The sequence below is a fragment of the Sturnus vulgaris genome, chromosome 8 (genome assembly GCF_052056855.1).
Source record: "Sturnus vulgaris isolate bStuVul1 chromosome 8, bStuVul1.hap1, whole genome shotgun sequence".
Taxonomy (NCBI): Eukaryota; Metazoa; Chordata; class Aves; order Passeriformes; family Sturnidae; genus Sturnus; species Sturnus vulgaris.
In genome coordinates this window covers 7,392,020-7,419,345 of record NC_142250.1, presented here as the reverse complement: position 1 = coordinate 7,419,345, position 27,326 = coordinate 7,392,020, and the positions used below count along the sequence as shown (strand labels likewise).

The window sequence follows — 27,326 nt, the reverse complement described above, 5'->3', positions numbered from 1 at the left end:
GACAGAGAGAGTCAGGCAAGAGATTTGTCATCGTCAACCTGCCATAGGTGGCTTTGGGCTTGTGCTGTCAGAGGATGACAAACTCAGACCCTGCATAGGCTGCATCCATTTGGAAATCTTTTTCTCCTTAATTGGAAAATTCATAAGGACTTTCTGTCACAGGAGGTTTCCCTATTTCTCTAGTGCACAAACACACAATGTTCATGAAACTCCTTCACATGTCAAAGGGTCCAGCTCAGAAAGTGCCCCAAGGAAAGGTTTTCTACATCAAGGACAGGGGGAAGGAGTGGGAATATTTCTCATTTCATGATAAATGCCTTCTTTTTTCTACTAATTGTAACATTTGAAAGACGGCATGGAAATAAAAGGCATGTGCAGGATAGAGAGGAATGTTTCCCTGTCCTATGTTGTATTTCCAGAGACTCAAGGTACCACTCCAGCTCCTGCCACTCAGCACTGCACAGTCGAGGAATTTTCACTGCCCCATCGGAGCACACTCCCTGTGAGTGAGCTCTGCACAGTCCACTGAGCCAATCAAGGAGTTGAAGAGATTATAAAGAAATTCTTTACACAACGATTTTTAACCAAGCTTTCAAAACGTCACCTCTGAGTCAAGATTCCAATGGTCATTTTAGGACAGACATGCTCTGTACCTACCTGCATCTTCGGACTTCTCTTTGATTCTGCTGCTGGTTCTTGGCCTTGAGAAAACAGAGCACAAAAGAACATATGAGGAATGAGAAAGAGAAGGGAAGGAAGAGGTGTAGCATGAAGGGATGCAAACCTTCCTAGCTTGGTAACTCTGAGGAAGGAGGAAATGCAACACATAAACCCAACATGATGCAAAGCTGATTAATTGTCCTTAAGATTTCAGATGCTGCAGTCTGACAGAGCTCGCCAAGCTTCAGCTGAAACACAGCACTCATTCTTGAACTTGCATCCTAACTCCCAATTCTGCTGTCTCTCCTTTTGGAGCCAAGGGGCCCCTACAGGCTCTCTGAAACAGCAAGAGCTGCTAAGGTGAGACACGAGTCTGTATGGAGGGCAGCTACTTTGGTACTGCTGCCAAAGCTTGACATTTTCTATTTCTGCCAGTCTCGTGCTGCATGTGGTCAGAGCACTGCTGTGTCCTGAGAAGGATATTCCACCTCCTTGCCCTTTCTAGAAGAAAAAGGCTTTTTCTAACCCAGTTCATAGGTAAGGGATTTCAGATTCCACTTTAAAAGCCCTACCTAAGCTTTTCAATTGGAATGATATTTCTGTGACTCCTTTCTTCTGATCACTGAGATAAGCTTAACAACTACATATTCTCACATATATCCCAACCAATATCTTTCCATCAGGTACAGTCCTATATTTTTTCTCTAGAACCTTACCCTTTTTGATTTAAATCCCACACCTCATTATTAAACATTGATCGGATTGTACATCTATACCCCAAAATTTAACTGGCACCTGAATTCACATTGCAGGCCCAGGCAGAGGGAAATTACGCCTGACATTTACTTTGAGATCCCTTTCCTTTCAAACAGCTGGCAACTCACAGTGTTCTCCAGAATCTGACAATTACTCCCAGGAAGTAACTGCTTTCCAAAGCTAGTTTTCATGGCCTTTCTATCTGTAAATCCCACTAAGTTCTGGGCTGGGTTTTGTTGGGCGTTTATATTCCTCTTTACAACAAAGGAAATGTGGGCGCACCATGGGAAAAGTAAATGAAGCAACACTGGAATGTGCAGACACCTCTCCAGTAGCCAATATTTATCCAAACATATTCTTGTGTTAGCTGAAGCAGACAGTCAAGGATCACAGTATTCAATGATCTGTAGGATCCAGCTCCATGCAATACAGTTCCCAAATAACACCACAAACATTACACAGGGAATCAATAGACAAGCCCAGCAGAGGACCCATCTTGAGATGCTTCTAAGCCCTGCCTCATCTTCCCCACCACCACCACTGGTCTTAGGACATAGTGGTGTGGGGTTTGACATTGAGCTGGATCATCAGAGATGGGCAAAATGGGGAATACACAGAGCTTTCCTTAAATACATGGGAGACAGTTGACTGTGTAAAAGAACCTCACAAGGTGGGAAGAGCAAGCTGAACAGGAGAGTGGAGCAGCAGTCACCTTGGCTTACCTCATCTCCTGGGACTCTTGGACATCCTGCTGCAGAGAGCTGAGCAGAGACCCTGCAGCACTGCCAACACGGGGATCTACTGACTTGTGTATAGGGGGAATCAGAGGAGGTCCCAATAACCCCTTCTTCATATCCCCAACACTGGGATGCAGCAATGAAACCTGAAAAGAGAAGAACACATCGCTCAGATGAAGCATCCAGCCTTCCTCCATTTACGGCTCAAGATATTTAGCCATGCTTTTACCTGAGATCTGACAGGAAAACACAAGTCAAACACATGGGGAAGCATGGCCCAGGATGGGGAGTGGAAAGGGAAGTGGTGAGGGAGAGCCCATGTCCCAGATTTGCCACCTCTCTCCTTATGCCCACTTCTCAGCAAGTGGAGCTACGTTCCCGGCTGGAATCCCCATGTTTGGCATCAAGATGTTCAGGGGTGCCTCTGCCTCCACTGGTCTTTTGGATGGTATGGGAATGGGTTTAGATCACTCTTCTCTCTCTGTCTCCTAGGCACCTCACAGCCACTGCTCATCTCCAGCCAAGACCTCACAAAGCCATTCTGCAGGATGTCAAAACCTGCTTTTCTCAAGCCCCTCATTTCTTCTGCTGCTGCCCTTCCCTCTTACAGTTCCCCAGCAGCCTTTCAGCCCAGGAGCTGCTGAACTCTCAGGATGCTCAGAGCTCTCCAGCTCCCACACCTCCATCATCTCAGGCTCACTGGCATTCAGGAGGATCAGCACAGCTCCCTGCCCTGCTGCTCTCTGGAAGGTCTCTGCCTGCCCAACTTGCTCCAGGACGCCATGCCATGGCCAGGAACGGGAATGGAGGCAGTGGGGGCAGATGCACAGCCTTCCTTACTAGCACAGTTAAAGAGATAACTCAAGACCTGATAAAACTCCAGTGAAAGACGCAGAACCTGTCAGGGATATACTGGGCCCTTTCTCAGCAATGCTGAAATCAAGTACACACGCCTTTGATTGGACATTCTGTTTTCCAAAGCCGTTGTTCATCTGCATCCTCCTGCACCCCACGGCAAACCCAAAACAACTGCAGGTGCTGGTCCTGCTGCAAAGGCAATCATGTGGCTGGGCTCTGGGCTGCTCTCCCCATGGCCACCTCCCATCCCTTCCCTCTGGACAAAGCCATGCCAGAGCACACAGCTGCCCAGTAGCTGATGAAGTCTAGAAATAGCATCAGAGACAACTGTGCACAAGGCCATGGCTGTACAACTCAGAAGCTGAGACGATCTAAAACTGTCTTTACAGGACTGCCTGTTTTCCAGCAAACATCATTTTCCAACCCAACCTGACAGATTTCACAGAAAACACCACCATGACATAGACATTGTTCACAGACAGTCATAGGTTACTAAATGTAGAAAGATTGCTTGGCCAGATTGGTCAACTTTAGCTGCTCTGACTGTTTGTTGGGGTTTTCTGAGCCATAAGACAGAGGAGAAGCTGCAACAGAGCCCGGAAACCAGTTAAAGATCTCTCTTGGTATTAATACAGGTTGAGGACATGAAGTCTGCACTACACACCCTTTGCAAAGACAGTCTGAAATGAAGTGTCCAGCTGAGCTCTTCCTTGGCTCAGGTGTTTCCATGGACTCATACCACATGAAAAGTTCTGCGAGGTCAGCTTACAGTACATAAACTGAAAATCTACTGCACAGGTGTTTGCTTGGTCTCTTTACCTTTTGTTCTTTTCCCACTGAATTCAGGTCCTGGCTTTTTCTACTTTCCTCATCACAGACGGAGCCATTGTTCCCTTTCTCCTTCTCTCCACTGCACATCTTGTTTGGGTTGATGGAAGGAGAGCCCTTCCAGATGGGAATCAACGGTTTGGAGGGAAGGAGCATAGCGGGATTTGCCAGGGCAAACCTCTTGGCAAGAGGGTAGCCAGTTAGGCCTGCAAAGTGGAGACATAAAATGTAACAGAAGCAGCAATTCAAAACTAAAGCACCCGAAGCTCCATATTACATGGAAAACATTTCCTGGAAACTTCTAAATAGCTGCACAGGGAAACATGCTCCTGCCAGCAGCCACTTGAGGCAGGCCAAGGGCACACCCTGACCCCCCTTGCACAGAGCTCCCAGGGGAACACCCTGGCCTCTGGGCTGTCCTGGGACAGCACGGAGCCCAGAGCCCTGTGCTTTCCAGTAATGGCTCAGCTGCACATGCAGCCTCCTGCTCCTCTCCCTGCCCCACAGCTCAGCAACCCTACAGCTCCACGGGGCACTGGGAGCAGCAGAGCTGATGGCAGGGGGCACCTGCAGGGCAGAACTGTTCCCTGGCAATGTGCACAGGCTCTCCAGGCTGGCACAAGAGCCTTCCTCCTGCCAGAGAAAGGTCCAGCTCCCACCTTACCTCTGTGTGAGGCTGAGCCATGCTCACAGGGGAACAAGTGAGTTAGGTGAACTCTCACCTTTATCCCAAAATAAACACATCTAATGGTTGAGGCACTAGAGGGATTTTTGAATTTCTGAGAAAATTTCTTTGGTTTCAGTTTTCATGGAACTAGCCTGTGTTTAATTCCTCTGAACAGTATTGTGTTTATCACGTCTGAAAGGAAAGGTAGAAGCCTCAAATGATAAGAGGGGAAAAAAGACTCCTTGACATTGGCCTTTTGTGAATACCCTGTAAAGACCCTCACAGCTGTGACTGCTATTCCTGCAAACCACAAAGAGACCTCAGCAAACAGGCAGGCCTTGCTGCTGTTTTTATAGCACTTGAATATCTTCCTCAGTGATAGATTCAACCACCAAGCAGAGGAAGAACAAGAAATTTATCTGTAGTGAGACCCTACATTGATGGCAAAGAAAGAACTAGAACTTGCATCTCATGACCATGTCTAATTTGAGGTCAGCTGTGGCCACAGTCCCTGACCTGGTTGACATTATGAGTGATTTGGCTACTGTCAAAAAGGAGGAAGCAGAGTAAACTGATGACAGAATGTTGTGATGCCATGGGTGTCCTTGCAGGAACACCTGTAGCTGTTAGCCATCAACTCTGAGAGAGAATCAGCACTAACCAACAGGGACCAATTTTCCCTGAAATCTGGTGGGACTTTTTTTTCCATCTGGCTCAGGCCTTTCAGCTCCTTTCCATCCTCACCTTTTCCTTCTGTGGTCTTTCCTTTTCTAGTCGAATCCATGTTTGAACCAGTACTTCTGTCTCGAAGAAGTATCTGGGGTTGTATTTGGAAGCACTCTGGCACTAGACAGCAATTGGAGCTTGGTGCCCAGCCCTAGAACAAGGTGGGGTGACTCCAATCGCCAGCAGTCGGCACAGACAGGCAGAGCCAGACGCGTCTCCTGCCGCTGTGTCTGTGTCAACCACAACCTTCACAGCCCCAGCGCGGGGCTGCCCCTTTGTGACGCGCTCGCCCCTGGTTCTCTCGTTTCCATGGCCACAGAGCCCCCGCCCCAACTCCATCCCTTTCCCTTCCCAAGAGCAGCCAGCCCTAGGCCTGGCCAGGCCAGGCCTGAGGATTTGGCACTGTCTACGAAGTAGCTGCTTTCCAAAGCTACTTTTCAAGGCCTTTATTTCTGTATTTCCCAATCAGTTCTGGATTGCAGCTTGTTGCTTGGGGATTTTGTTTATTTCTCATCACAGCAAATAAAGTTGTGGGACACAAACAATGGCCCAGACGTTGGAAGTAAAAGATGCTTTGCGCTCCCCAGTAGATGACCCCTGAATTCAGTTGGCTGATATCTGTAGGGAACAAATTGACCGTCCCAACATTCCACCTTTGCACTGCTTCAGGCATTTATTTCCTGATTTCGTTATTGCAGGGACACCCAAACCCAACATAAACATGATTTGCCTCCAAACATTTCCCATCTTGGCAGTTCCTGACAATTCAAAATTTTCTTAATGGAAATAGCTTGGGGCAGGTTTTCTGAAATACTCTGCAACACAGAAGTTAAAACTAATCGTGCTTGATTGGGCAGAACTAAGCCTGAGCCAAGGGACCAATTGGTCTGTTCCCATTTTCTGCATCAGCAAAATTATTTCTTCATGTCTCATCTCTCCGATCTATTCAAAGAAGCTTTGCACTCTGCATTAGATGCCCCCAGTATTCAGTTGGCCAATGTTATCAGTGTTCCTGTAGGGTGTAATTTGGCCATGCCAAGGCTTTCCTTCCTTGTGACTGGGGTTTATTTCTTCTTTCTTTCATGCAGGCACACCCAAACCCAACAGTGCAATACCTGCCTCAAAATGATTCTCATTTTGACTGTCCCTAAAAATTCAGAACTATATTCAGAGTGTTTCCCTGCTCCCAGGGACAGGCTCCAAGGCTGGGCTCTCACTTGCATGGAATGAAGAAGAGCTGCTGCACTTGCCAGTGGCTCTGGGGGCTCACAATCAGTGCTTTGAATGCAGCTTTTGTACACACTCTGCCTCCCTGAGCTGAGCAGCATTCCTGGGCATCAACACCACCTCTGGAGGCCAGCATCCTCCCAGCACAGCGGCAGGAACGAGATTGCAGCAAGACCTGGCTGAAGGAGTCTCCAGTCTGCTGCAGCCCTTCACCTGCAGCAGAATCATCTTGCACTGCCATGGGGGGAGCAAAGGGGGTGACGGGCTCTTTGCAGATGAGGGTCTCCTCGATGTGCTGCTGCTGCTCGCTGGGCCTGATTCAGGTGCTGGTGCCTTCCCCTCAGCTGTACCAGGAGCCTGCCTGGAAAAATGACACTGCCAGTGCAAGTGACAGCCACCGATCCCTGCCATGGCCCTGCCCACAGGGCATCCTGCCTACCAAACTGCTCCAATCAGCTGATGTTAGACAACATAAAAATACATTCAAACCATGCATTTTCCACATTCTGTCAAAATCATGGCCACAGTCCACATGTTGGAGGCAGACTGCTGTTGGCAGAATGGGGGAAGCCCAGCAGCTGCTCTCCCCATGGCTGGATGCCCATGGCAGCAGAGGCAAGTCTCTCACTGTGCCCACTGCTGTGCTACCCGGTGCTCTGGAGCTGTTCCCACTGAACTCCAGATGCTGCTACAGCAGGAACATCTCCTCAGACTTTTGATAACAAAGGCTTTGAATGGGATACAGGACTTGGCACAAGAGCTATTAAAAAATTAAAAGGGAAGGGGCAAGGGAGTTTGAATTGTCTGCTCCTTTCTAATACCAGCATACCTGGATTTAAGTAGGGACATTGAGCTAATCCTACTGGGGACTGGTTTGTAAGCCTTGTCTCCAGCAATTCCCACCAGTCTGCAAGGTTTCTTCAGGAGAAAGGAGTAGTTAAGATTTTACAGCACGTCCATGAGCAAGTCTAAGCCAGAACTCAATGGACAAGACAAGTAATCACAAATCTGCCACCCACTGGGAAACAAAGCAGAAAAGAACATGAAATAAGGGCCATTGCAGCTAAGTTTCCTGCATTTATCCCATGGTCCAACCTTACTGTACAAAAGCACCTCAATTCACGCACAGCTTAAGGTCAAGGAATAAAAGTGTTTTGGGAGCATTTAAAGCCTGATTCCCTTTCTTTTCAAGGAAAGGTAGATGTTAATTCCTTAAAAACACAAATGATGATCTTTTTGGGACTGCATCCTTCAAAACAAGGAATGGACGCTTAGAGCTGCAGAAATGTCTCCATTGGAAAACACCTTTAAGACCAGAGAATTCTTCCAATAACCTGAGACTGCTAAGACTGCCAAGGCCACCACTAAAGCATATCCCAGGACAGGATGCTATTGGACTTCTTGGCGACCTGGGCACTTGCTGGCTCACGTTCAGTCACTGCCAACCAGCATCCCCAGGTCCTTTTCTGCTGGGTGACATTCCAGCCACTCTGCCCCCAGCCTGCAGCCTCCCATGGGTTTGTTGTGGCCAAAGTGCAGGATGGGGCACTTCACCTTGTTAAACCTCATGCAAGTGGCCTCAGCCTGTGATCCAGCCTGCCCAGATCTCTCTGCAGAATCTTTCTACCCTGCAACAGATCAACACTCCTGTCACAGCACAAGCTGGCTTGTAGCTAAGCAAGTAATTCGGCCATAGCTAAGAGATTCGTTTGATTAGCCTGGTTCCACAAGTAAGCCCCCTTGGTGAACAATGATAGCATCTATGCAAATCCAAACAGGGATTTCACCCAATGTCGTTCCATCCTAAGCTGCAGACACCCATTGATCAGAGACCTGAGCAATCCGAACTCCTATCCAATCACATGTGGATGCCCAGGAAATCCAGACCCTCTATTAAAGGAGGGCTCAGAACAATAAAGAGGCTTTTTGTCACATGAATCACAGTCATGTCGTCTGTCTGCAACCACAGCTCCATCCAGCATTATATCTGGTGACCACGGCGTGATCTGACTTAGCCATCCCGTGTGTGTGTAGAACAGGGGAGACAAACAGCGTGCCAGCAGAGCCATAAAAAGCAGCAAAAAGCTGGACAGAAATCTAAAGGGAGTGAGAAGACCTGCTAAGCAGGAAAAAGCTAGACAAAAAAATTTAAAGTGAGTGTGGAGAACCCCTAAAAACAACAAAAAACAGCCTGAAGCACAGTTTCCAGCTCAGCTCTTACTTGAGTCTGTTGCTTCCCTGGGCTCACACCACAGGAAAAGGTCTCAAGAGTCCTTTTCTACTGATGCCTTATGTTTAAGGCTTCACATTTCTCAGATTCTGTGCTGACTAGGTGTGGGACTGTGAACTTCATATTAAGTGTTGCTAGGTTCTCTTCACAGGGGAGTTAGTCACAACAATCCTTCTCCAGCTTCAGAATCGAAGACAATCATTACCCAAAAAGCATAAACCATGGCAAAGTGAAGGGAGCGGACCAGGAGGATGGAACTTCGTGACCTGAAGCTGTAATTGGGCAACTAACCCCCAATATGTAAATGGACCAAAACTTTATAAATAAAGTGTAAAAACTCATGAGTGGGATCCACCTTGGATCCATCCTGGGTGTAGCTCTGGCCAGGCTCTTGTACTGCCCCAGGTGTATCCTTTTAAGGCCTCAGGGGAAACCCTGGGACTCTGAGCCCGTCCCCGCCTCTCCCTGCCGTGTTTGGGAGCCGGGCAGCCACTGCCCAGCCCCGCCATTTCTCTGGCCCTGCTTCGCCGTTTTTACTACACTGTAACCACTGTCCCCCTGCCTGCCAGGACACTCCGCGGCCCCTGCTACAGCTGTGGAGTTTCTGCTGCCTCTCGCTTGCTCCCGCAGGTGAGCCCACCCCGCAGTGCCAGCCGCCGCTCCCAGGTTCCTGCTGCAGCGCATTCTCGCTGCTCAGCCCGCCCGCCATTTCCGCGAGGGAGAGGAGGCCGAGCCCGCGCCACAGCGCCCCCCCGCCGGCTGTGCCCGGAACTGCACCAAGGGGAAATCGCCTTCCAGGGTGGGAAGACTTCATTGGGATTTCTCTTCTTGTTTGCTGTTGTTAGCATTGCTGTTTGTTTGCCGTGTTATACACACACATTCCAGCAAGGAACTGTTATTCCTTGTCCCATATCTGTGCCTGAAAGTCCCTTAATTTCAAAGTTATAATAATTCAGAGGGAAAGCGGTCATATCCTCCATTCCAAGGGAGGTTCCTGCCTCCCTTGGCAGACACATGGCTTTCAAACCAAGACATTTGTTTACGTGCTCGTGAGTGCTCTCATAAATTATACTGAATTTTGGTAAAAGGTTTTTGTTCTTCATCAAAACACTTGAATACTTCCTAGCATTGAAAAATTTTATTTAAAAAGGTAATTTTTTTTTCTGGCAAGACAAAGGTACTGTCAAGTCCTACTCCTGCTTCCTCTCCCCTCCTTGATTCAGCCAGGTGCTGAAATTATCTGAGAATGTACAGAGAGATGCAGCCATAGAGCAGCTGAGAAAAGTGATCTGCTCACCTACCCTCCGTCCGAGGACACCAGGGGCAGGACTGGCAGGGCAGAGCCAGCTGAGATCAGTTTGTCAGTGCAGGTGCACTTATTGGGTGGCATTGCCTGAGAATACTGTGCTGCCTTCTAGATCGCCCTTTCCCTAGCCTGCAACAGAATGTTAGAAATATAATAGTCTCTTGCTGTTTGCTGATTGCAAAATATTTTAGGGTTTTGGGGTTTGTTTTTTGATCTAGGTTTTTAAAAATCCATCAGCCTTTGTGCATATTTAGTCCTCCCTAACACTGTGTTAGGAATAAAGCAGCGTTAACCAGTCACATATAATGAAAAATTGAAATCTGGGGGCTGAAAATGAATTTTCTTGGAAAAATTAAAAGTTTCTACAGCTAGTCCTGTGCAATGTTACAGCATTACATAAAGGCATAAAGATACTTCTGATCACATTCTCCTGTAATGGATTTGGGTATTCCCACTAAAGATTGCCTTTGCCTTGGTTTCCATCCAAGCACGCGATGCTGATAGGCAGCCAGTCCTGTGAGGAACAGCCCATAGCTTCTCAGCTCTGCCAAATTAGCCTTTGATCTCCTGAAAACAGGAACTGTGAGTGGGAACTGGCATCCAAAACAAGTCTCAGGGAGAGTCACATTTGTTGATCAATAATGGGTCACATTTGTTGATCAATATCACTCTGCATCCATGCCTACTCTTCATAATTAAGCAGCAAACAAGACTTCTTACTGCTACTGCCCCTTTGGAATTCAGAAAGTTTGAACTCTAAATTTCAGGCAATAATCAAAGGGAGAAACGCACATTCTTGGAAGGAAGCAAACTGTCTTTTAGCCCAAGTGGGTCTGTCAATTAAGAGAGAAAGAATAACACTCCCCACTGCTTGATCCTTACATCTCTATGCGACTTTCCCCAGTTCATTATGGTTGTGGTGGTGTCAACTCTTGCCTCTGCATAATGAGACCATATGTTTATGAATGACAACAGTCGTGGATTCTGTTGCAGCTCCTATCTCAGGGATTGCTTTTCTGTACTTCAATGAGCCCTTCAAAATGTTGGGGGTTTTTTTGTTGAACATCTGCTTATACACAGGGGATGTTCTCATGCTGATTTTGTCCAGCAGTTACAGCCTTTGAGTGCATTGGCTGAGGATGCTGTCACCCTAAGAAATTCTGTTCAGCAGCCAGACTATATGCCATGAACCATTCCTTCAGGAAATCCATCTTAAACTCATTTTGGTCTAACACAGCCAGAGCCATATATTACAGCAAAGGGAAACTGTGCTTTAGATCTGCTAAGTGTGATTGAAACACATTACTAATTTTCTCAATACCTGGACAGTTTTATCCAAGAAAACACCATTGCAGGAGAAAAATCTCCATCATAGGGCAATGTTAATGATCAAAAAAATGCCTTTGCCTGGACTTCAAACCAGAGCCAGCTGCCAGAGAGAAACCCACAGAAAATTGACTGTTGCAGGTTACTGAAGTGGTGTATGCTACATGGTAGAGTGCTGCTACCTTCCTGAAAAGTGCTTTTAGTAGAAGGCAGTCAGGCAGGCACACGAACACACACAAGGACCACACAGCCACAGCTAGCAAAATGGAGCTGACAGAAAAAGACAAGAGAGGTCTTCTATATGGAGTTCCGATGAGGTTTAATGCAGCCAAACACCAAAGGGGTCCAGGGATAGAAGATCACAAACAAGCAAGGGTCCAGGTTTATATAGGAGGACAGAGGGGCGGAACATGGGATCAGGGTCCAATGGGAATAGGGGAAAGTGGCACAGAGGTGGGGTAAGGGACTGGGAAAACCAATGGGGTAACCAGGGTGGAACACTGCACCAAACTGGGACCAATGGGAATAAAGGTAAGGGAGAACATTCTAGGGAAAGGCCATATAGGGATAACAAGGGGGTCCGGGCCAAGGACCAATAGGGAAAACAAAACTAGGGTACATTAACAAAAAATTGCAAAGAACTGTGTGGAGAAGCTTTTTGTCTCCATGAGTTAAATGTCCTTTAGGCGACTCCTCATCTTTCCTTCCAGGGCATGGAGATTGATATCTCTCTGGCAGGCCCCCAGACCTCCACAGGTTATGCTCCAATCTTTTTAAAGTCTAACAAATTTTGCCTTACAACATTAAATTATTGACAGCATCAATACAAACCTGGGTATAGATTTGTCAATACAGGTTTGGTTTTTTTCCTCAATGTTAAGACCATGCAATATATCTCCTCTGCCTCTACATGCTGTGAAGCTGACAATATTTCAGTATGAACAAGTTCTTGGAGAAGACAGACACAGTGCATAGAGGTCTATTAATTTGTTAAACACCTCAACATTAACTAAAGCCTTACCAGGGCTGGGGAGGGAGGTTTGGAGGAGTGAGAACCAAGGAACATGTTCCTCAGAGGATCCAGATTCCCTGCATAATCCAATATAACCAACATAATGGAAATGAAAGAGAGATGTCTCCTGGGATCACAATACTGCTGGAAGTTCTCTGTAACCAATAACAGGAAAGAAGAGTCTTTTCCTCTCTCTTTCCAAATACTCTCTTTCCAATCCTAATTCAGCAGAAATATTTTTGATTATTTTAGTTGGTTTTTTTTTTAATCAGTCCAGATTTTCTCTAGACTGAAAAACATCCTTGTTAGTGGATACCATTTCAGATTACAAGTGCAAATGAGAAAAGTGTCTGATGGACAGCAAAATCCCCAGCTGTCAGAGACTGAAATATTATAGTTTATGACTTCAATATTTTCATGAAGGAATTTGAAAATTGTATTACAAAAGCTGCGGAGGAGGCCACCACACTTTGACTGAGGCCCTATATCACTCGCTGATGAAAAAGTAACAGCTCAGGGCTGGGGACATTCACAAAGCACAAGCCTAATATCTTCGGGGTGGGGACCACAGTCCCAGGGCTTTCAGCTGCAAGGCTTGGAACAGACTCTCACGCCGAAGGGTGGGGGGAAAGAGGCTTTGGGCACTTGTCGAGAAAGACTCTGGTGAGAGGCAGTGACAGCCCATCCTCTGCTGTGCAGAGCAGCCCAGCTGTGGGGCCCCTTCACCCCGGGGAAAAGGCTTTTCCACAGCAGAGGGGGTGTCATGGCCCATCAAAGGCACCCCAAGGAGTCCCCAGACCCTGCACCAGAGCACTGCAGCATGATGTAACAGATCCATAGTGTTCCAAGGGACAGTGTCCAACTGGCCCCCTGCAAGGGAGGTACGTGGGTATTCCACGTGGCCCAAAACGTGTATTAATCCCCTGGATTCTATACTCTCCAGTGTGGTGTGGTGATGGGGACCCTCACCAACAAGAAGACCATATGGAAGGGAGAAATGAGATGTCGTTGGAACCCCTGGAATGATTATATGCTTCCACCTAACCATGTCACTCTTTCCCTGTCCCCCCACCACACACTTCTTTCTCTATTCCTTTCTTTCTTTCTTTCTTTCTTTCTTTCTTTCTTTCTTTCTTTCTTTCTTTCTTTCTTTCTTTCTTTCTTTCTTTCTTTCTTTCTTTCTTTCTTTCTTTCTTTCTTTCTTTCTTTCTTTCTTTCTTTCTTTCTTTCTTTCTTTCTTTCTTTCTTTCTTTCTTTCTTTCTTTCTTTCTTTCTTTCTTTCTTTCTTTCTTTCTTTCTTTTCTTTCATGATTTTTTGCTTTCTTTCTTCTCTCTGCCTCTTTCACTATTAATTAAAAAGATACCAATTCTTTGGCATCAACATTTAATCTCGTTTGGTTTTAATCTCATTTAAGAGTATTTTGAACCTTTGAAGTTCTTTGCATTTTGTACTCAGAGACTTAGCTTTCTTTGCTCTTCTGGGTTTAAACTGGTCCATAACACCAGCACACCAGTAAGGTATGCAGTCCTCTGGGGTGTCAATGATTGAGACAGGGACAGGGACTGCTGATTCATGATCAGAATCTGAATTTTACTGTGAGCTACATATGCTTATATAACATCTTCAGGAAGGCTAGTATTTTTTTTACTACATTCATTGGGTTAAACATCACACAGACAAACATTACATTTCTACTTAGTTAAATCTTCTTTCTTGTCAGCCAGTCTTTATGCAGTCTTGTGGAATTTTCAAAGCTCTGTTTGCTCTTGCCAAGGCATCTTGTTTATCAAACTGCATATACTGATTAAATCCACAGTACTCTCTTAGCTCCCACACTGTAGTAGCACTGAATTACTGTGGGGAGACCCCTTGCCTTGTCTAGGATTGCCATTCAGTTCAGAGCCTCTCAAACAGGAGAAAGGGAAAAGAAGAGCAAATATGTTTTATTTGAAAACACTTGTGTCACTCTTTCTTCATTGCCTTTCTCCCTCTTGCCTGCTTGAACATCAAGGATGTGAGAAAATGACCCTCACTCCTCATCTGAATTTTTAAAAATTTAGTAAAGGACAATAGGGACAAAATCAATAAAGCCAAAGTAACAGCGCTGGGTGTGTAGCTGCAGCCAGAGGCACACCAGCTAACCATAGCAGCTCTTCTTATATACCCTTGCAATTGCATCTGTCAAATACATATTCATACAGGTTATACATATTCAAACATTTCTTTGAACTCCTGTACATGTTCCAGGAACTCTTTAGCATGGTTTGGCTCCTGACCCACCTTTCTAGAGCATGTGCAGTAATCGTGGATGTGGTTTTAAGGGTCGTGTGTCACCTCCTCACAAGGACTCAGTGGTTTCAGCAGGTGACAGTTCTTGATAGTGTCAGTAGCCAGGGCCCTCATCATGTCCATTCCCCAAATATTATCTGACCATGCAGGTGGTTTTAGCTATTTCAGTTACTGTAAGTTAACCACAAGTACTCTAAATCAACATCTGCTATTTCGCAAGTATATCTGAGTTATTTTCACTATTGCCAAATAATGTTAATTACAAAAATAAAAGCATTAGTTATTATTTCACAACTACAGCTACTCCCACAAAAGTTTATATTACATTATAATGTACAACACATAGCACCCACTTTAATATTGGTGAAAAGCCAAAACTATGATACGTGTTTATCGCAAGGAGGACGTGCTCTTTAAAGAAGCAATCCTCTATTCTTGTGCATTCACCACAGTATAAGATATCAAAAGCATCTCCTTTTCCTGTTTTCCTGACATTAGTAACTTCCTAGCTGCTAAACTACAACAGCTCTGCCTCAGTTTAGTGGTAAGAAAGTTCAAAAGCCATATTTCTCCAACAGGAGAAAGTGTAACATCCTCAGGATGTGGATCTTTTAGTCTTGGTATTAATGAAAGAATCTCTCATCTTAAAAATAGAAACATTAATTATATTCTTTTAAAAACTAAGAAGTAAGAAATACATGCCTAGTATTAGATTTGTCACATTGATCCTGCAGACTGGAAAAAACCACCCCAACCATCTACCCAACTGATAAAACAAAACTGAAAAATCAGGTTTGTTCTATGCAATATGAACAGAAAGGGGATTGGTTCATTTGGGGGTGAAATAGTATGGTATAACTTCAAAAAAACCTACCTAGAAAAAAATAGAAGTGATTTTTAGATAAAATAATCACATGAATTATATTTTCCTCATGCAGGGAAAAGAAAGATTTTGTGTTTAAGTCTGATGTTTTAGGAGCACTGATCCACTCATTCATTTCAGCATTTCATTTTCTTCACAAAGGTCTGTCTGCAGGATGAATACAAATTGTTAGCATTCCTAAAAGAGCCTCCATGCTTTGTCATTATTGGAAACAATAATGAACGTATAGGGATGCCAGTTTGAAGGCAGGGATAGAGGGCAGTGGCATCAATCCCATGCTTTGCAGACATCAGATCTCTGTCATGTGCAAACGTTAATGCCAGCACAGCCTGTCATTTTTTTTTCTGAGTATTGTTTGGCTAATGTTTTTTTAGAAATGTAGAATACAAGAAGAGCTCAAGCCTACAACAGCATCATTTTAGAGCTCTGAAAGCCCTCCTCTACCCTATAGAATATGGCTTTATGGTATATTGTGCTCATGCATAAAATACTGGTGCTCTTTGTTTTCTAGGTAAGAAGAGTACAACTGAGATGACTTGCATCTGCATGGATCAGGGTCCATCGAGTGTTGTCATTAATTATTAGGCCAAAGGATGCTCATATTTTCACTGCAAGAGGCAAAGAAATTCAGATGAGGCTTTTCCAGATAATCTTGTCTTTGAGCAGAATTAAGACACACTTTTGGTAAGTCCCAAGGGTGGGGATGCAGTGGTCAGGATCGTATGTGAATTCGAGGGCTTTTTCTTGTGTGCAGAATCTTCTAGTGTTTGCTCCGTGGGAAAGACACAAGTTTGATATTTATGCATTCATAAAATGATAGAATTTTTAATGGATTGTCCCATACAGGGTATTTTATATTGTCCTGCTGACTATCAAGGGATTAGTCTCTAGTAAGGGTAATGAAACCCTGAAAAGTCTTATGATTCTTCTTCCTTGATTTTTAACACTCCTTAACAATACTGTGTTCAAATGTGTATATTAGGAATATAGTGAAATATAGCAAAGGCCTCAAATCAAGATCTTTTCTTTTTAAAGCGACATCTATTTTTCACTTTGACTTACCAGTTGTAGTTTGGCTGATATTTCCAAGGCATGGAAAAGCCCCATGAAATATCTCATTACACTGAAGTTCTGCTGGACCCACATTCAGGAGACTTCTTGCAAGTCAGGAGGCTGAGTATAATCAAAGTGCAGATTTGCTTTGACCCCTTCTGTTCTTTGATCTTCAAAGAACATCTTTGTACATGTGGCTCTTCTAAAATGACCCAATATGCACTTTCTAAATGCTTAGTGGAAAGTATAGCTCAGTTGAAATGGCAGCAGGGATAAGAATATGTACATTGGCAGCTGCTGCATGTCTCCTTGCCATTACCTATAGTGAGACCCGCAATTGGTCTCTGGGTTAGAGAGGGTTAATGAATGAGATTTGTTTTGAGAAGCATTCTCTGACCAAGGCTGTTGGCATGGAGACCAAGAAGAAAAAGGAGAGAAGAAGATAACCCGGAAAAAAAACCCCTGCAGCAGTGGAAAGTATTTTGAGAAATATCCTGGGAAGAATAAGGGTGGTGAATTTTCCACCAATGACCGTTATGTTGACTTATTGTAAACAATGGTGAAAGTGTAAACTATATAAAGGGTATCAGAGATGGTGCATTGTTGTAATAAACAGATACTAGCCTTCTGAAATGCAGTGTGTCTATTTGTGTCTCACGCCCACCCCTACAGTGACATCTGGTGACACCGGACGTGATCTGCAGTTGGACTGCAGGGTGCCTGCAGGGCGGAGCCAGGTCGAGGCGGGATCAGCAGCGAGTCCAGACACAATTAACGGTGGTATGTGGAATACAGGTGAGCTGCTGAGAAAAAAAAAAAAAATAATAAAGAGAGAGAAAGAGGGGGGAAAATGGGAAGTAATATATTGAGCGAAGAAAGTGTTGTCTGTCGACAGGGAAAGCCTGATTGGAAAGAAGAGGTGTTAACCAGTGACTATGCCCTAGTATGTAAGTGTGGGCATCACATGACTTTAAATACTGATAAGCATTGCCTTTAGTGCTTGGAAAGACATTGAAAATTAATTATGGGATATGATATCTAAACGGGAGAAGAGCTGAAGAAGTTTGAAAAAATACAATAAATAGACATTGCAAACCTGTTGCTATAAGCTGCATTTTTGTCAAAACGTGGGAGGAGGTAGGCCGATATGGGCAGCTGCAGGGGAAGATGGGATGGCCGTGGAATCACTAGCTGCGTGGTATCTGATTTGAAATGTATTGCTGTAATTGAAAGAAGTTGTGATGGTTGTTGCCGCTGCTGCCATCCAGCTCATAGAGACCCTCGGCTTAAGACAACTTGTTTTCATAGAATCATTCCTTTTTCCTCTGCCTACAAACAATGAGAGATAAGACTATAATGAGAAGGACTGTTTGCAATCTGACAGAAAGCAAGATGCCAGTACAGCTTAAAAAGATTGGGCTTCTGGTATTTACTGGATGAAGAAAGAGAAAAAAAAAAAAACAAACAACCAAAAAACCCCACAGAACTGTGTTGGTTCCCTGGGCTGGGAGGCCCCACCAGCTCCTTTGAGCTCTTTTGCCTCCCCCCGAGCCCTGCACCGCTTGGCTTTCCTCGGCACAGTGCAATTTCCCCCTTTTACCCCTCTCCTTCCCCCCCAGTGCTTGCTGGAGAGCAGCCGACCAGCTCTGTTTGCTGAAGCTATGATGCACTGTTATCAGACTGTCTAAAAGTGGCATTGAAATATGTTTGATAAAGTTAACTTTGTCCTTTTAATGATTTGTGATTTTAATAGGACTTCCTAGAGTTATTTGAAGTTATCTGTCTGTGTGTAATATGGCAATATCTATTCTTTTTAACAGAAATGTTGATAAAATTTACCATATAGAAGTACACTAAATTGATATTGGTTTTTTTGCTAGGTTATGATTTGGAAACTTATATACTTAAAAATATTGATAAGTAGATAATATTTATGTCTTTTTACTTCTGGGAATTTTTTTGCCAATGTTTTACTTGCATGTTAGTAGAAGAGCAATTAATTTTCATGCCCAGACTGCAGAGCTGTTATCTAGGTTCTGTAACCTTGAATTTTATCTACCATAGGTATTTGAAGCTTAGCTATAATTGGTACACGGAATTCCACATCATGGGTAGACGATATTGTGTTAATTTTGCCAATTTGCTTGCTTTTTGCTTCGCAAATGTAATAAAATATTTTCATTATGTATTTTGCTGTGATTTTGCTTGAACCATGTTAACAAATAGCGTGTATTTCAAAACACCTGAAGACAGTTAGCTGAGCAAAAGGCTTTAGAGAAATCTTTTACTAATTGGGACTTACAGGCCAGCTGAGATCTTTTGTCTTGGCACAGGTTCAACAGTTAGGCCTGAGTGCTTTAATTAAGACAATGGAAATGGCATCTCTGAAAGAGAGATATGTTATTATACAGCGAGGTCTGCTTGCTTGAATGAACAAAAAGTAAAGCCTAAGATAAACCCAGGCAATACACTGAGTTGTAAGGATCTGTAGGAATTGATATCTTCCTTGCAGAGACAGTGACTATTTTGACAAAGCAAATATATAAGGTGCCCCTTTGGTGCCTATGGTCATGTAGGGGAGAGTTTAAGTGCTCTTTTACTAGGAAGATCTAGTAGTACTATTCAGGGTATTAATGTCCATTTAGGTATTATTGATTCTGATTATTTGGGACAGATTCATGCTATGGTATCAGTTAGTGATCCTCCTGTTGTTATTCAAAAAGGAACTTTTATTGTTCAACTTATTCCTTTTGTGAGTTGTGTTCCAATTGTAATGGACTGGAGTCATGGCACAGGGGGTTTTGGCATCTGCAGGAGCACCTCTGGTATTTTGGACTTAAGAAAATGACAGATCATCGTCTGGAACAAGAGTGCATTGCCACGGCTAAGGGCCATCATCCAGAGACTATAATTATCACAGGTTTGATTGACACAGGAGCAGGTGTGACTGTCATTTCACAACTTTTTTGGCCTTCATCATGGCCCCTCACTCGAGCAGATTTTGGAGTCGTAGGATTGAGTGATGCAACTGTAGGTGATATGCCTGCTGTTGTAATTAAATGTGAAACATCCTGAGGGCCAACAAGCTAACATCAGGCCTTATGTTACCAATGCTCCATATAATTTATGGGGACGAGACTGTTTCTCTCAATGGGGTCTAGAAATCACTGCGGGCTTTTAGCAAGGGCCACTGTGCTGCAGGGTCTTAAGTGTGCAGTGGAAATCTTGACATGGTTAACAGAGAAGCCTGTCTGGGCCATCCCTATTGCAAGGCTTATTGCCCTGTAAAAATTTAGTAGCAGAAAAGTTGCAAGCTGAGCATATTGAAGAATGATTCATCCCAAGGAATACCCCTGTTTTTGTTATAAAAAAGAAATCTGGGAAATGGAGACTTTTACATGATATACGGCAAGTAAATGCTGTGATGGTCACAATGGGAGCTTTACAATCAGGCCTTCCAACATCCACAATGATTTCATAGGGATGGAAAATAGTTATCATTGATTAAAAAGACGGTCTTTTTTACTATTCTATTGACTGAACAAGAGAAGGAAAAATTGACATATATTGTGCCTTCTCTGAATTATGCGGACCTTGGCAAATCATTACATGGATGATACCTTGTTGGCATCTGAACATGAATGATAATTGTCAAATTTTGATTAATGTGCTGTGACAAATTTGGAAACTTTTGATTTAATCATTGTCCCAGAGAAAGTACAGAAGCAAATGCCTTGGAGATATGTGGGGTTCAAAATAAGCAATAGTCAGATTGTACCTCAACCTGTCACTTTAGGCATTGAAGGAAAGAATCCTTCAAGTCACAGGAAGTTGGCAATACTAATTTATATTGGACAACCTCAGGTTACCCAGTACAGTCATTTCCCCAGGCAAGCCAGAGCAGTGGTCACAGCACCAAGCCTGACAGAGCTCGAGAAGCATTTGGACAATGCTCTTGGGCACATGGAGTGACTCTTGGCATGTCCTGCACATGGCCAGGAGCTGGAATCAATAACCCTTATGGGTCCCATACAACTCAGCAAATTCCATGCTTGTATGGCCCTTCTCCACACAGTGAGGTAACTTCACATTTCCTTTCATTTCCACTCTTTTATGGTTTTACCTTTATAGACAGACACAAAAGAGTTTTCCTGTCTCAGGAGGTGAAATGAAGATCATTACCTTGTGTCCTTGTGACGGTCCTGAGCAAGGGTCCCTGCCGCGTGCGCCAGCCTCTCCGCCCTGGCTGTGCCTGGGAGCTTCGTGACTCCAGTTTTCTCCATCAGGGACAGGAGCAGTTTGGCCGCACACTTCCGCACCTGGACGTGGCGGCTCCTGGGAACAGGAGAGCAAACACTGGGGCACAGGGAGAAGGAGCAAGAGCAGCACAGGCCTTGGCCAGAGCATGCTCCCTGTCCTTGCTGGAGGAAGGAGGCCTGGGCTCTCCCTGACACTGTAGAAACCTGTAAAAGGTTCTGTCCTCAGACAAACTCAAAGTTAGCATTGGACAGAAGGACTGCCTGCAAGGAAGAGGGAGGAATTCAGTCTCCCTGCACTATTTGATACTCAATTACTTTCTCAATATAGAAATAGATTACATATGACTTCTTTAGAAATGTAAGACAATTCCTGCTGACCCATCAGACGGCACCTAATACACAGAGCTACAGCAGGACTGAGGCTCTTTGCAGCAATTTCTCTCCAAATCTGCAGATTTTTCTAAAACAACAATTTCAGGGAAAACATGCTGTGAGCTGTGAAGTTGCAAAATATACAGCAATACAGCCTGTTTCTTCTCTGAGGCTAGGCAAGGGATACATCTGAATGTTTTTCCCTATTCCAAAGCTGAGGAAAGGATGGCAGTCATTTTAGACAGGTTGTCCTGTTCTAGGGAATGTCTTCTGGGAAATATCAGGCCCAGCACAAACACTTAAGGCAGCATTTGCTTCAGCTGTCTCATGGCAGTCGGCCTGTGAAGGTGCCTGTGAAGTGATTCATCATCTCAAGGCTAACATGAAATATCAGTTTGAATAGAAAATAGAGCTCTATGGCCAGGACAGTCATACAAGCCTCCTTCTGGCAGGAGCTGCACCTGCTGTGCAGCCTGTGCCACATGCAGCATATTCTCCCCCATATGCTCCATGCCCCATCAAGTCCCCTCCCTAGTTCTCAAGTTAATGCAAAATGAGGATGCATGGTTTTTCCCAAGGCCTCTGTGCTTAGTGCTCTGAATTATTAAAGAGTGATCACACCTGCAATTGCAATTGTTCCTCTTCCCACAAAAGCACAAAAGAGCAAATCCTTAGCCTTTGCAGGCACTTTCACTTCCCCACCATTCACCACATTTAGGCAACTCTGACAGACTGGGAGAACTCCAGGAAGCAGCAGGAAGCAGAGACAGAGGAGGTTTAGGTTGGAGATCAGGAAAAGATTTTTCACCCAGAGGGTGGTTGGGCACTGGGACAGGGTCCCCAGACCTGTGGTCACAGCACCAAGCCTGACAGAGTTCAAGAAGCATTTGGACAACAATCTCAGGCACATGGTGTGACCCTTGGTGTGTTCTGTGCAATGTCGGGAGCTGGACTAAATGATCCTGATGGGTGCCTTCCAACTCCCCATATTCTACAGTTCTGTGATTCTGAAAACTCATTGGCTGCAGGAGGGCAGAAACTGGGGACAAGAGGAAAGAAATGAGGTGGATTGGAGAATCCAGTCACTGAGTTGACAGAAGATGAAGGATACAGGACGCTTCCCTCCCACTATTCCCATTCTTCCTCTCATCCCTTCTCCCACCTGCACACAAGAAGCTGAAGAATATCACAGACAGAAGAAGTACCTACCTGACTCCACTGTCCACGGGAGCTGTCATTGCTCATGTAGGAGTCACATTGTCCACCATGATCCCCAGGGTCTGACTGGCTGCTTTCTCAACAAACTCTGGGCAGTTACACAACACCTGGAGAAGGACCCGAGCAACCTCATCCACCTCAGAGTCCATGTCCTCCTTCAAGGTCATAAAAAACTCTCCCAGAGTGATAATGGCCGAGTGGGACACCTTAGACCGGAGGTTGGCCACTTGGGGAAGTCATGAGGGGCAACATAAGAATCACCTTGAATAGAAAACCAGTGGCCTTCGACAAAAGTCCCAGGAAATGACAACATGTCCCACTGTGTACAGAGGAACATGAGAGCACCCAATGAGCAGAAGAGCACAAGCACAGAAAGGCACTTCCTCTGGCACCAATTTCTGGCCTCAGTCCTCCTTTTAGCTGGCCTAAAAGAAGCCCCATTTCACTGAAATGTTCTACTTAACCCTTCTATAATGACATGTGCTTTGCTTTTAGCCTGTTTTATTTGAAAAACAAAGAACCAAATGAAAGCAAGTGCTGCGTTCAAACCGTAAAGGCACAAGACATAACGATAAAAGAGTCACGTGCTCCTGTTTGAAAAAGCAACACAGAACACCAGCAGGTGAAGCACGCAGCCAGGACACAGAAAACACAGACTCAGGTCTACAGACTAATTTGCAGTATTGAATTGCAGCTCGGGCAGAGCTTAGAACGCTGGCAAATAACATAACTAGTGGATCTGTTTCTGCATTTGCACATTTCATTCTAATGGCAGCTCACTCAAAGATGAGTGTCAGATAGCCAACCTACCAGTAAATACAGCTCCATGTACACACAGATCCTACAGATAGCTGAGAGACATTAGAAATAGAACGTAGAAAAACAGAAATGAAGGTAGTCCCTGAGCACACATGGAGATGAACAAGCCCATATCTACCCTACACATCGTGTATGAAGTACAGGGGACAATTCAGAACAGTGTCCTCACCTCACTGGTAACAGCCAAGCAAATCTCACGAAGTCTTGAAAGCAGGACCTCTGAATGGGACCCAGCCAGGTGTTTGATGATGCCCAAGTCCCTTCTCCTTCGTCTCCCTGAAAGGCAAGTACCAAAAGGATTGATTTTTCTCTCCAACTGAGAACTAGGAAGCAACCCCTGCAATTACCAGGCTGGCAGCTCAGTCGAACAATGGGAGGTGCTTTTCAAGGAGTACTTAATGCAATGGATCTCATTTCCACAGGAAGCTGTGACATTCAAAAGCATACACAAATCCAAGAGGCAAATACAGGACCTTCAGAGTCTTCATTTGTGGATATTTTAGAAGACAACATTTCTGTAATCTCTGGCCCCTATGGCATTGCTTCCTACAAGCTGTGAGAGTGGCCCATGCAGCTGGTTTTTGTCACCTCCCTGTACCTGTACCTAAGACACAATCCAATTGGAAAATGTCCCACTGAGACGATTTCCTTCTTTGCCAGCCCCTGCAGGCAGTTCAGCTGTGAGAGTCTGCACTGGCACTCTGGAGCTGAATTTCCACTCTACAGTCTAGGCCTATCTCTCACCCACTCCCTTCCACTCCAACTCCACATTCCCCAAACAGCAGCAGAATGTCCCAGAAGATTCCACACTTGGGCAAGAATAGTCAAAAGTCTGCCTTTTCCCAAAATCCTCTACCTAAAACAATCCACACAACAGACACATGTCATTTAAAAGGTGCAGACAACTCTGTCTCTCAGCTCTTCCTCTGTGCAGGCCCAGAGCTACAGGAAGGTGTGGGAGGCATCAGGGCTGCTGCACAGGGCTAGTGACTGATCCCACAGGCAGTCCTGAATGTCACCTGCACCCTCCCACACCTGCAGAAGCTCTCTGCACCTCACAGGGCAACAAAGAAAAATGGGGAAGAAAAAGCAAAGGAAATGACTCTGCACAAGGATATGGCAGACGTGGCAGATGTGGCAGATTTTTCATGCTTATCCCAGTGTGAATGGAGTCCTAACCCCTGAGTGAATGAAGCATCCACCAGTGAGTGGATGCTAAACTAGACATCAAAAAGACAGTCAGCATCATCTAACATTGTAGGCTTATCACATCTGGGCCTCATTCTGTCTAATGGTGGGACACGTGATGAATATTGAGAAAACATCTCAGGCCAATATGAAACTGAGAAAGAAAGATTCAATTCCAAAAGTGTAAGATTCCTGACCAACGCCAAGACAAGGCTGCACTCCAGTCTTTATCCCCTCACTGCTCTGCAGTGGTTTCTCCAGGGCCCTTTGGCCCTCTGGGCTGTCAGGGCTCAGAGGCACTAGCAAGATTCTCTTCTAACCTCCCTTAACGCTAGGAGGGAGACAGAGTGACTGGGGCCTTTCTTACCAGTCATCGCTGTCGAGCAGGGAGAGTGCCTCCCGCAAGGACTGCTGTGGATCAGGAGAGGCTGTGTCCTTGTGCCCGTTGCCACAGAGCAGCTCCTCTCGGCGCTCGGCACCAGTGGCCGTCTGCGAGGTCACTGTAAGGAGAGGGTCAGCCCTGAGTGCTGCAGCCCCGGGCAAGGCACCCGCCATGGAGCGGCCTGCAGCCCCAGCTCCCACACAGGATTCCATGTGCTGCACACTGGCACTGGCTCACACACGTCCTTGCCCTCTGCCTCCTTGGGCTCCTTGCTTTCTGCCAACCCCCCCCCCCCAGCTGGGCAGAGCTCCAGGCTAAACCTGACAATTGCCCACACAGCAATTGCCAGCTCCCAAGTGCCACAGGTAGCACAGCCAGCAACAGTTCCTGAGGCAGCAGAGCTCACACTCCCCGCCACACTGTGCCCAACAGCGGGACTGGCTACCCGAGGAGGGAACCCCCAGGGGCCTCTCTTGTCCCAGCACCCTGATTTCCTCCAGCCGTGAGGACAGAGGCACTCTGCAATTGCCTGAGGAAAGACGTGCAGATGCCTCGTGGCAGCACCAAGCCAAGCGTGAACAACCCAGATTCAATTCTGGTCAATGCTGAACTTGGAAATAGCATCACTAGAAAAGAGCATTGCAAGGATCATTCCAAACTCCCTTCTTCTTATCTCGCCCTACTTGGGATCAAAGCACAGGCAGGCTACCCAAAAAGGAGAGACAAGAGATACTAAGGACTATCTGCTGTACATTTCCTGCAGGCAGCAAACAGCCTGGGAGCACCAGGCAGCCCCTCTTGACTGTCATCTGCTACACATGGCTGCTCCATTTGGGTGCGGTGACACAGGAGACACTGCTTATTCCCTCTTGGCATTGCAGGACGTGGGATGGCAGCAGCCACGAGCCACTGGGCACTTGTGACAGCAGCAGCACGTCTGCACCAAGCCACTGCCTGCCATGCAGAGACAAGCCTTGCTGGGATAGCAGAAAAGCTGGCTGCAGAGCCGGACAGCAGCACAGGCAGAGGGCCCAGATGGTCAGTGGACAAGTGATGGTGGTGGCACTCGTAGGTGCACAGTGAGCACACCCTGGCACACTGCCCCGCACCTCATCCCTGCAGTTACAGCTGCCTCCTGGCACCAGTGCTGTACTTTGGACTATCAGGATGGGCAAAAGCCAGAGCTTAGGCCTTTACCACTATTTTATTCAGCTCAGCTTTCCAATGGATCTCTAAGAACCAACTGCTGATGTACTACCAAGCTGGAGTAACTGCAAAGTAGATTTGCTGTTCATTCTCAGGACAGGTTATGGACCAAAGAGCCCAGCTGTGCTGGCTGAGGCAGGAGGCAATTTGTGCTCCTTGTGCAAGGAAAAACCCGTATGGGAAAGAGCTGCCATGGAGCAGGCTTACCTGATGTGATAGGTTGACTTAGGAAGAAGAAACTCAGAAGAGATTCTTCCTAAGGGAATTTCCTCTGTGGGGGTTGGGATACCTGCAACAGCCAATTAGAGAAAGTTAGTTCGCTCCGTGAACACACATTTTGAGGAAGGTAATCCGGAACTGACTCTCTTTGTCTTCCGGCAGCTGAGCAGGTAACATCAACCCGGGCTTCCCTCTCCCCCATGCTGGGGGGGGGGGGGCTCGGGAGGCCGCTTGGGCCCCGTTTGCCAACGAGGGGGACCCGATGGCCAGGGAGAGAAAAGGTTCTGTGATAAAACCTTCACAGCTTCCTCCTCCAGGGGCCTGCGGCTCTGGCGTGGGGGGAGGCCGACTCTTGCTGCTGCCGGCTGGGCCTGGCCTGCCCGGGTGGCCATGAGCAGTGTGGGGCTGCAGCCCAGCCCCAGAAAGGCTGATTAACACCTCGGCTGCCCCCCCAGCACAGCCTAAGCCTGGCCCAACTCTTGTAGTTGTGTTAAACTTTAACTCTTTAGTGCTCAGATAAGATTTGCAAAGCCTCCAGCCTTTCCTTTGAATATGAAAGGGAATAAGAAGATTTCTGAAGTCAGTGATGTAAGAGCTAAGTTTTTAAGATGGAAAGAGAATGAGAAGATGTTGAAATGGCTGAAAATCTTTTTGTGAAATTGTAGGAATGAACTGATTACCGAATATTCCTATAAACCATGGAAAGAGACATGGGGGGATGGAAATGTTCCATTTAATAGATGATTTGACTAAAGAGCACCTGTGTTGAGAATTTCTGTCCTGAGAAAAGAAGGGGATTTTGGTTATCTGAAGATAAAGCCTGAGCAGAGAAAAAGGAGACAGAGAGAATCTTTGCTGTCGAACATTTCATTCTTAAAAGTAATACCCCATGAGACAGACATGGCCCACATCTACAACTTTGGGACGGTTGTAGAGTTGGGAGGAGCGTCACGGTTGCAGGTTCCCGGGCGGATGCAAATCGTGAAAGATAAAACCACAAGAGAACTGTTTTTTTCCTTCTTGTGGGAAAAATCCCTACAACTTCAACAAGAAGAAGCTTCTCTCTCCAGGAGTGAACTGAGAAAGACTAAATTGGGCACTGAC

The 27,326-nt window shown here is 45.7% G+C and overlaps 1 protein-coding gene across 1 annotated transcript in view; it reads right to left on the bottom strand.

Moving 5' to 3' along the window:
* The window catches only part of LOC148222969 (TOG array regulator of axonemal microtubules protein 2-like), a 45,686-nt gene extending 23,258 nt beyond the window's left edge, over positions 1–22,428 (bottom strand). Inside the window, exons 1-6 of the mRNA XM_088168641.1 lie at positions 22,400–22,428; positions 20,742–20,894; positions 6,580–6,773; positions 3,831–4,045; positions 2,139–2,299; positions 658–701 (exon numbers count right to left, since the gene is read on the bottom strand). Of these exons, the coding sequence (XP_088024767.1) occupies positions 658–701; positions 2,139–2,299; positions 3,831–4,045; positions 6,580–6,773; positions 20,742–20,894; positions 22,400–22,428 (796 nt within the window). The remainder of the gene's footprint in view (positions 1–657; positions 702–2,138; positions 2,300–3,830; positions 4,046–6,579; positions 6,774–20,741; positions 20,895–22,399) is intronic.
* Positions 22,429–27,326: the final 4,898 nt, after the last annotated feature.